Consider the following 9,640-nt stretch of genomic DNA (forward strand, 5'->3'; position numbering starts at 1 on the left):
GGCACCGCTTTATGCAGCACCCTCCAGCCGAGATCCCCAAGGTGCATGGAGTGGACTCCCTTGTAGAGGGACTTCCATTGGGGTCCCCCCTCACCTCCAGGTGGAAAGACCGACCGCCATGGCGTGTCGAGATGGTGGACAAATGCTAGGAAGTGGAGGGTGTGGAGCAGCAGCCCATAAAGGTACCTCCTGCCTGCATCCCTGAATGGGATTGTGGGTGTTGATGAAAGACGGCTCAAGTTGTGTGGATTCGTCTCTCGGGTAAGGCTGCGGGGCCTGGGCCCGACGAGCAGCTCAGCCCGAGTCGTTCCACATACCTGAGCCGCACTGACATCCGTTGAGACAGGGCAAGGGTCAGCCAGGACCCCGCCCTCTGCCAGAGGAGAGGATTCCCGGCCTGAGGCAACCATGTTCCAGACTCTCAGTAGGTCCTGATAGAAGCCGGGCAGCCTCTGCAAAGCAGCACGGCTGACGCCCGCCGGTGGTAGCTGCATATCTTCGGCAAGACAGCAGCCCCTCCGGAGGAAGAAAGTCGCCAACACGTGCCACCTGGGAGGGTGCTCGGAGTACAGGAATCTCTGCAGCGTCCTGAGGCGGAGAGCCGCCAGTCGTGTGCGTACACACACCAGTGACTGTCCGCCCTCTCCTTCTGGGAGACTCAGAACCGCTGCAGAGACCCAGTGCTTCCTGTTTCCCCAGAAGAAGTCCACTAGCTTCCTCTGCATTCTTGCGACAAAAGGGGCAGGGGGGGCCAAGGTGACCATCCGGTACCACAACATGGAGGCCACCAGAGGGTTTATGACCACCACCCTGCCTCGATAGGAAAGCACCCTGAGAAGGCCTGACCAGCGCCCCAGCCGGGCCATGACCTTTGTCTCCAGGTCCTGCCAGTTCGCCAGCCAGGTCTCCCCAGAAGGACTCAGGTAGACTCCCAGATAGAGAAGACGTCTGGTGCTCCACTCAAAAGCTCTCATCTCCTCCGGCAGGGAGTCCACCTGCCACTGGCCTACTAAGAGTCCGGAACATTTCGCCCAGTTGATCCTGGCGGAGGATGCCGCCGAGAAAACATCTTGGCACTCGCGCATCCTCCGCAGGTCACAGGGGTCTGTCATCATGAGGAGTACGTCATCGGCGTAGGCCGAGAGGACGACCCCCATGTCCGGTTCGCGCAGAACCAGGCCTATCAGCCTTCGCCGAAGAAGGCTGAGGAATGGCTCGACACAGATCGCATACAGTTGACCGGACATGGGGCACCCTTGACGCACTCCTCTTCGGAAGTGGATAGGTCATGTCAATGATCCATTAATCTTAACTCGGCACTCTGCGGCAGAGTACAGGAGCCGAACTCGGGCCACAAAGTGTGGTCCGAGCCCAAAAGCCTGCAGGGTGCCCACCAGGAAACTGTGGTCCACCCGGTCAAAAGCCTTCTCCTGGTCAAGAGAAAGAAACGCTGCTGGGGTCCCAGTCTCCTGGAGTAGGTGGATCAGGTCCCGTACTAGGTGGACATTGTCCTGGATGGAGCGGCCCGGGACTGTATAAGATTGGTCAGGATGGACCACCTGTCCAATTACCGAACCCAGACGGTTGGCCATTGCCCGGGCGAAGATCTTGTAGTCCACGCACAAGAGGGAGACCGGCCGCCAGTTCTTTAGCAGGCGGAGGTCTCCCTTCTTGGGCAGTAGGACCACAACAGCTCTCCGCCATGAGAGGGGCATTTCTCCGGTGGCTAGGCTCTCCCCTAGGACAAGGCTGTAATCATCCCCCAGGACATCCCAAAAAGCCTGATAAAACTCAACACTCAGTCCATCCAAACCAGGGGACTTGCCCCTCCGGAGTTGCCGAAGGGCAGTGGACAGCTCCTCCCGAATCAGGGGGGCATCCAGACGCACTGCGTCCTCTGGGCTGACCTTCGGCAAATCCTCCCAGACCTCATTACACGCCTCCGCATTTGACGGATCAGGCGAGAATAAGGACCGATAGAATGAACGGACCTCGTTGTTAATTCCATCAGGGTCCGTGATGGAGGAGCCATCGGCAGCCAGCAGCTCCACTAGCTGCTTTTGACCTCCCCGCCACCTTTCCAACGAGTAGAAGAAGGGTGAGCCACGGTCCAAATCCTGCAGCATTTGGATCCATGACCTCACGTACGCACCTCGGGACTGCTGGAGCTGCAGGTTCCTTAGTGCGTCCTTCTTCTCCTGGTATTCCTGCCACAGCTGTTGGTCTCCAGCGGTCGGACCGAGGCGGGACTCCAGGTCAAGCAACGCTCTCTCAAGCCGCTCAACCTCAGAGCTCCGCCTCTTTGTCGACCCCCTAGTGTACTCCCGACATAAAAACCGGATGTGGGCTTTGCCCACATCCCACCATAGCCGTAGGGAGCAGAACTCTCTCCGCCTCTCCTTCCAGGAGACCCAGAAAGCTCGGAACGAATCCCGGAATCGGCTGTCCTCCAGCAGCCGGTTGTTAAAATGCCAATACCCGGATCCCACCCGAGGGTGTAGTGGAATAAATTCCATCCACACAAGGTGATGATCCGCGCACGACACCGGCCGCATGGAGGACGCTGACATGCGGGAGACGTAGGCCCGAGTGATGTAAAAGCGGTCTATCCTGGAACCTCCTTCTCTAGACCTTCTCGAGAAGGCGCTAGAGTTGGGGTGAAGATTCCGCCAGCTGTCCACCAAGTCAAAGGAGCCGACTAGCTCCTTTAACTTTTTTGCCGATGCTGGGTCGTGTTGGAGGCCCGAACGGTCCTCCACCTCGAGGGTACAATTGAAATCTCCCCCGAGGATGACACAATCCCCAGGATCGATGGAGCTCAGCAGGGTGGACAGCTGGCAGAATAGGCGCGTCTGCATCACACCGCGCCTGGGAGCATACACATTGATAAAATGCAATGGTACGCCATCCAGGCGCACAACCAGGTGGAGCAGACGGCCGGGCACAACGTCCTGGACTCTTTCAATTACTGGCTGGAAGGTCGGGGCCAACAGGATCGCCACCCCGCTAGAAATGGAGCTGAGGTGGCTCATGTAGACCCCGCCCCGCCACTCCAGGAGCCAAGCAGACTCGTCCCCAGGGATGGTATGGGTTTCCTGCAGGAAACTCACCATATACCGCCCATCCCTGAGGGCTAAGAGATTGTTATGCCTGCGAAGAGGACCCCTGCTGCCGTTTACATTGAGACTAGCTATGGTAAGCTTCATGGCGGGAGCACACTAGGTCTCAGCAGCTGTGCCCATTTCGGTGAGAGCGGAGGCGCCCTCCACCACACTGTCCGGAAAGAAAGCAAGGTTACTTTTTGCCTTCCGGGCTCGAGCGGTACCAGCGACACCCTGTGACCCACCATCCCCCGTAGGAGCGAGGCTGCTTCTCCCTCTAGGAAAGATTTTAGTTGCCGTCTGTCGTTCCCCCCCACCGCCCCGCTGTCTGACCCTGGGAGTGTGTGATGGGACAGTGTAGAGGGAGCTTCACTCTGTGTCTGACCCTGGGAGTGTGTGATGGGACAGTGTAGAGGGAGCTTCACTCTGTCTGACCCTGGGAGTGTGTGATGAGACAGTGTAGAGGGAGCTTCACTCTGTGTCTGACCCTGGGAGTGTGTGATGGGACAGTGTAGAGGGAGCTTCACTCTGGGGTCTGACCCTGGGAGTGTGTGATGGGACAGTGTAGAGGGAGCTTCACTCTGTGTCTGACCCTGGGAGTGTGTGATGGGACAGTGTAGAGGGAGCTTCACTCTGTGTCTGACCCACTCTGTCCCTACACTGGGTGTGTTTCTGCTGAGAGAGAGCTTCACTCTGTATCTTTTCCCAGCTCTATCTGTTTGATGGTAAAGAATAGAGCGGGTCTGACTGTAACATTGGCAATAAAATAATAACCATGCTTGTTTGGATCGGAAACATCATCTCCATGTGAGCTTTAGTCACCTTTCTCACATCACAGCTTTAGTCACATGGAGATGATGCTTCTGATCTAAACAAGCAAGGACCCCATCTACCACTAACATCTCCTTTTGTGACTTTTGCAGACTGGATTCCAAGCGACCGGTCAGGGAGCTCCCCGGCATGCCTACATTCAACATAGCCAGGGTCAGCGCTATTATCACCAGTAATCATCTCTGCACCCTCCCTCCACCCTCAGTCCTGCTGTTTGCAGAGCAATCCATTGTCATCCGGAGTAGAGTGTCTCTACGATCTGAAGGTTAGCCACACCTGCCTTCACAGACAAAGATCAATACCCCTAAATCGCACCAGCTTAGACTGCGGGATTGTGGCAGCGAGCAGTGCCAGGCAGCTGGCTAAATACTTGTCGGAAGGTGGTGAGAGTGTGGAACGAGCTGCCAGTGGAAGTGGTGGATGAAGGTTTAATTTCAACATTTAAGAGAAATTTAGATAGGTACATGGATGGGAGAGGTATGGTCTGGGTTCAGGTCAGTGGGACGAGGCAGAATAATAGTTCAGCATGGACTAGATGGGCTGAAGGGCCTGTTTCTGTGCTATAGAGTTCTATGACTCAGAATAGCAAAGCCAAGCGGACTGCCACCCAGCAGGTAAGGCAAGGCACGTAGGTCTCTCTCCGCTGGAATGGCCGTGGCTTTTGACACCCTGTGCAATATAAATAAATACTGAGTGTTGCTTCATACTTTACCTGCCCTGGGTGACTGGGAGGCAGTAACGTAACCACCTACAGTTCAGTTGGACCCCTGCACTATTTGGAGTTTACCTAAAATTCCGTTGACCCTTTCAACATGGTCTCGTTATCTCTCTCTCACAAAGTTCCAGACAGAAAGAACTTTTCAATAGGGACTTGGCAATTGTTTAAGTTTAGAGATACAACAGGGTAACAGGTCCTACAAGCCTGTGCTGCCACAATGACACCAATTAATCTACCCATACGCCGGTGGAACGTGGGAGGAAACCGGAGCACCCGGAGGAAACCCCATGTAGTGGCAGGGAGAAGGTACAAACTCCTTACAGTGTTGGGATTGTTCCCACCCACTCAATTCAGCCCATTGTGAGTCTGTAGCCTCATTCAGTGGCCATTGCCTGTGTTTCTCTCTGGAACCCTGCTCTTTCATTTTTCGCTTTAACTGTACCAGATGGCGCAGCGGGAAGAGAAGAGCTGCTGCCTCACAGTCCCAGGAAGCCAGGTTTGATCCTGACCTCTAGCTGTTTGTGCGTGGAAAGAGTTTGCCATTCTCCCTATGACTGTCTGGGTTTCCCCCCAGGTGCTCCAATTTCGTCCTGCGTCCCGACAGCGCACGGGGTGGGTGGGTTAATTGGTTGCCATAAACAGCCCCCTTCTGTGTGGGTGAGGAGGGTTGAATCTGGGAGAGGGAATTAGTTAAAACGGTGGCTCAGTAAAAGCTCATCAGAGTAAGGAGAGATTTATCTTATTTAGAGATATGGTGTGAAACTGGCCCTTCCAGCCCACTGAGCCGCACCAGCCAGTACCCCACTGATTTTAAGCTGTGCTTTGATCACGGGACAATCTACAATGACCAATTAATCTTAACAACTGGTACATCTTTTGGACTGTGGGGGGGAAACCAGATACCTGGAGGAGACCTACGTGCACAAGGGAAGAAGGTACAGGTTTTCTTACAGAGGGCGTCGGAATTGAACTCTAAACTTCGACGCCCGAGCTGTAACAGTGTTGGGCTAACCACTACACCACCATGGTGCCCTGCCTGGCAAAGGCTGAGAGGCAGATGGAATTCGGGAACTGTGGTCACAGGGCCATGGAAAGCAGAGTGCTGACAGATCTGTAGGACAAAAAGGATTCAATCAACAGCCTCTGGGGAATCCTCTGGCCAGTGAGACAACTGAAAGCTTCCTGTTTACTAACTCCACTTGACTTTGAGTCAGAACAGAAACAATTTCAAGACATTAAGAGTTTGTGGATTCAAGTACATTATCCAAAGTACAAAGTAAATGTTTTTACCAAAGCACATATGTCACGATGGACAACCCTGAGATTCATTTTCTTGCAGGTATACTCAGCAAATTTATCTGGAATCTATGGGAATATGTTATTGAGATAGTCAGCTGCGATGGTCATAGAGTACTACCTAGAAACAGACCCTTCGATCCATCCGTTCCATGCTGACCACCTAGCCAGTTCTCAATTGCTCCACATCCTTCTAAAGATCTTGTAAATCTTGTTCATGCATCTGCCTCAGCCTCTTCCTCTGGCAGTGCGTTCCATTTACTGGACAACCCTCTGTCTAAAGAAGTTGCCCCTTGGATCCCTCTCAAATATTTCCCATCTCACCTTAAGTCTGCACCCCACTTTCTGATTTCCATTCCCCTTCCATACCAAAAGGAATTAGGAATGTGGGGAGAAGTGCTGAGAGTGAAAAATGAGCAGAGGGAAATGGAATCAAACTGTAGGTTGGCTCAAACCTGCTACTCTGTTGGAAGGGAAGTTGGAAATGTCCTTCTGGTATTCTCCACATCCACTCCATTGAGGCCTTTCAACATTTGATAGGTTTCAATGAGATCACCCTCCATTCTTCAAAATTCCAGTGAGTAGAGGCCCAGGGCCATCAAATGACAGGCCTTTCAATGGGGAATTATTTCAGTGAACCTCTGTTGAACCCTGTGCTATGATGTCAGCACATCCTTTCTTAGATAAGGGGTCCAAAACCATTCACAATACACTGATCACCTCCCAGCTTCTAACTTCATCCCCCTCCACACCCACCTTTTACCTGCCATCTTGTATCATCCCCTACCTCCCACCACCTGGATTCTACCCCCTTTACAGTCCTGATGAAGGGCCCCAGCCCACAGAATTGTATACTTCCCTCCACAGAAGCTGCCTGAACTGCTGAGGTACTCAAGCATTTTGTGTAGGCGATGGGATGTATGGTAGAAGTTCCAATAGCACTTGTCTCAGAGATCAGATGGGCCCTGGGGTTTGTCTTGTCCAGTGAAAATATCTCCTCTGGCAGTGCAGCAAAGTGGCTCCTCGCAGGATGTGTTGACACTTCCAAGGGAAAATGGCATATCTACACAGGTACATTGGATGGGTTTTTTGGGACAGAACTGCAGTGGTCTGACCTAGTGGGAGGACTTTTCTTCATGTAATAAATGTTTGTGTTGTATCTCTGTGTGCAAATGAGCAAGATATTTGTACCATAAATACTATTTCATCCAAACTGCTGTACTTTCTTCATAGTGCCTAGTAAAAGGTGTTGACAGTGTTTGATTGACTAGTTTTGTTTGCTTGGGGATGCTGAAAGAAAACAATTGGGCACTGGTCTAGGAATGGATCTTTCCCCATCAAAAGTTGGGAGTGTGATGGGACAGATGGAGTTTTGCTCAGTACCAATTCACCACAATAGTGGTAAGAATCTTGTAATTCATCTGGGTAGCCTCCAACTGATGTCGTGAACATTGATTTCTCTAACCTGGTAATTGACACCCTTACCTCCCTCTGGAGCTCCTCCCCCTTCTCCTGCTCTTTATCTGTCACTAATCAAATTCCCAGCTCTCTAGCTTCACCCTTTCCCCCTCTCCTGGTTTCACTTGTCACTTACCATCACCTATATCTTCCTCCCCTCCCCCCACCTTCTTACTCTGACTTCCCTTCCTTTCCAGTCCAGAAGGGTCTTGGCCCAAAATGTCAACTGTTTACTCTTTACTGTAGATGCTGCCCGGCCTGCTGAGTTCCTCCAACATTTTGTGTGTGTTGTTTACAATCTGAAATGCACTGCCTGAAGTCATGGTACAGGCAGAAAGTCGCACAGTATTATGGATTTAACTAAATATTTGAATCCCTAGCACCACAATACTCTCAAATTTGTACAGATGTACTGTGCGGAGGATTTAAACTGGCTGCATCACTTTCTGGTATGGTATTGGAGTATCTAGGAGTAATACCTCAAAAAAGAGATGTCGATCATTAAGGACCACTATCACCCTGGATATGCCCTCTTCACATTACACACAATAATTCAGGAACAGCTTCTTCCCCTCTGCCATCCGATTTCTGAATGGACATTGAACTCATGAACACCACCTCACCACTTTACTTATTTCTATTTTGCAGTAATTATTTAACCTATGCACACACTACAGTTGTTTTCTTTTCTACCGTGTTGCACTGTACTGCTGCTACAAATGCAAGAAATTCCACGACATATGCTGGTGATATTGAACCTGATTCATCATGCTGCCAGAGAGGTAGTATGGCTGCGTGCACCGGATGGGTCGATCTGCAATAATCAGAATAGAATTCTGAGTACAGAAGTTGTTGAGCCTTTAGGAACAATCAGAACATTGTTAGTCTCAAAGTTTTTTGGGAGGGTATATCAGTAAAAACAAAAGCCATTAAAATGAATTTCAGAAAGGCAAAGTTTATGCAGATAATAGAGACTTCAGAAGTTAAGCTGGAAGGGGTTGTTTGAAGTCAAGTCAGTTGTGGAAAAATGGGGTTGATTTAAATAGGTAATACAGTATAGGAAATGTTCATACTCAAAGTTAGGAGAAGCAATAAAAACTATAGACCAACTACATGGATGAATAAAGATGTACATTAAAAATTATTGATGACAGCTATATAAGGAACATAGAAAAAATGTTAACTGTAGGGCATATTTAAATGAGAGCTACAGTCGAGGGAAATTTGGATTGCCAAAAGGCAGGTTGAGAAGGGTATTGAAGTAGACATAAAATGAGCGGAGACATGATAGAAGTGTTCAAAATCATTAAGGTTATAAGTAACACACATCAAAGTTGCTGGTGAACGCAGCAGGCCAGGCAGCATCTCTAGGAAGAGGTGCAGTCGACGTTTCAGGCCGAGACCCTTCGTCAGGACTAACTGAAGGAAGAGTGAGTAAGAGATTTGAAAGTGGGAGGAGGAGGGGGAGATCCAAAATGATAGGAGAAGACAGGAGGGGGAGGGATGGAGCCAAGAGCTGGACAGGTGATTGGCAAAGGGGATACAAGAGGATCATGGGACAGGAGGTCCGGGAAGAAAGACAAGGGGGGGGGGGAACCCAGAGGATGGGCAAGGGGTATAGTCAGAGGGACAGAGGGAGAAATAGGAGAGTGAGAGAAAGAATGTGTATAAAAATTAATAACGGATGGGGTACGAGGGGGAGGTGGGGCATTAACGGAAGTTAGAGAAGTCGATGTTCATGCCATCGGGTTGGAGGCTACCCAGACAGAATACAAGGTGTTGTTCCTCCAACCTGAGTGTGATTTCATCTTTACAGTAGAGGAGGCCGTGGATAGACATGTCAGAATGGGATGTGGAATTAAAATGTGTGGCCACTGGGAGATCCTGCTTTCTCTGGCAGACAGAGCGTAGGTGTTCAGCAAAGTGGTCTCCCAGTCTGCGTTGGGTCTCGCCAATATATAGAAGGCCACATCGGGAGCACCGGACGCAGTATATCACCCCAGTCGACTCACAGGTGAAGTGTTGCCTCACCTGGAAGGACTGTTTGGGGCCCTGAATGGTGGTAAGGGAGGAAGTGTAAGGGCATGTGTAGCACTTGTTCCGCTTACAAGGATAAGTGCCAGGAGGGAGATCAGTGGGAAGGGATGGGGGGGACGAATGGACAAGGGAGTCGCATAGGGAGTGATACTTGCAGGAAGCGGGGGGGGGGCGGGGAGGGAAAGATGTGCTTAGTGGT

The 9,640-nt window shown here is 51.0% G+C and overlaps 1 protein-coding gene across 1 annotated transcript in view; it reads left to right on the forward strand.

The window, feature by feature from the left end:
• The window catches only part of gps2 (G protein pathway suppressor 2), a 50,293-nt gene extending 43,089 nt beyond the window's left edge, over positions 1–7,204 (forward strand). The window contains exon 11 of the mRNA XM_072258273.1: positions 4,025–7,204. Coding sequence (XP_072114374.1) covers positions 4,025–4,108 — 84 coding nt within the window. The 3' untranslated portion in view covers positions 4,109–7,204. The remainder of the gene's footprint in view (positions 1–4,024) is intronic.
• Positions 7,205–9,640: the final 2,436 nt, after the last annotated feature.

Source organism: Mobula birostris, chromosome 5, assembly GCF_030028105.1.
Source record: "Mobula birostris isolate sMobBir1 chromosome 5, sMobBir1.hap1, whole genome shotgun sequence".
NCBI lineage: Eukaryota > Metazoa > Chordata > Chondrichthyes > Myliobatiformes > Myliobatidae > Mobula > Mobula birostris.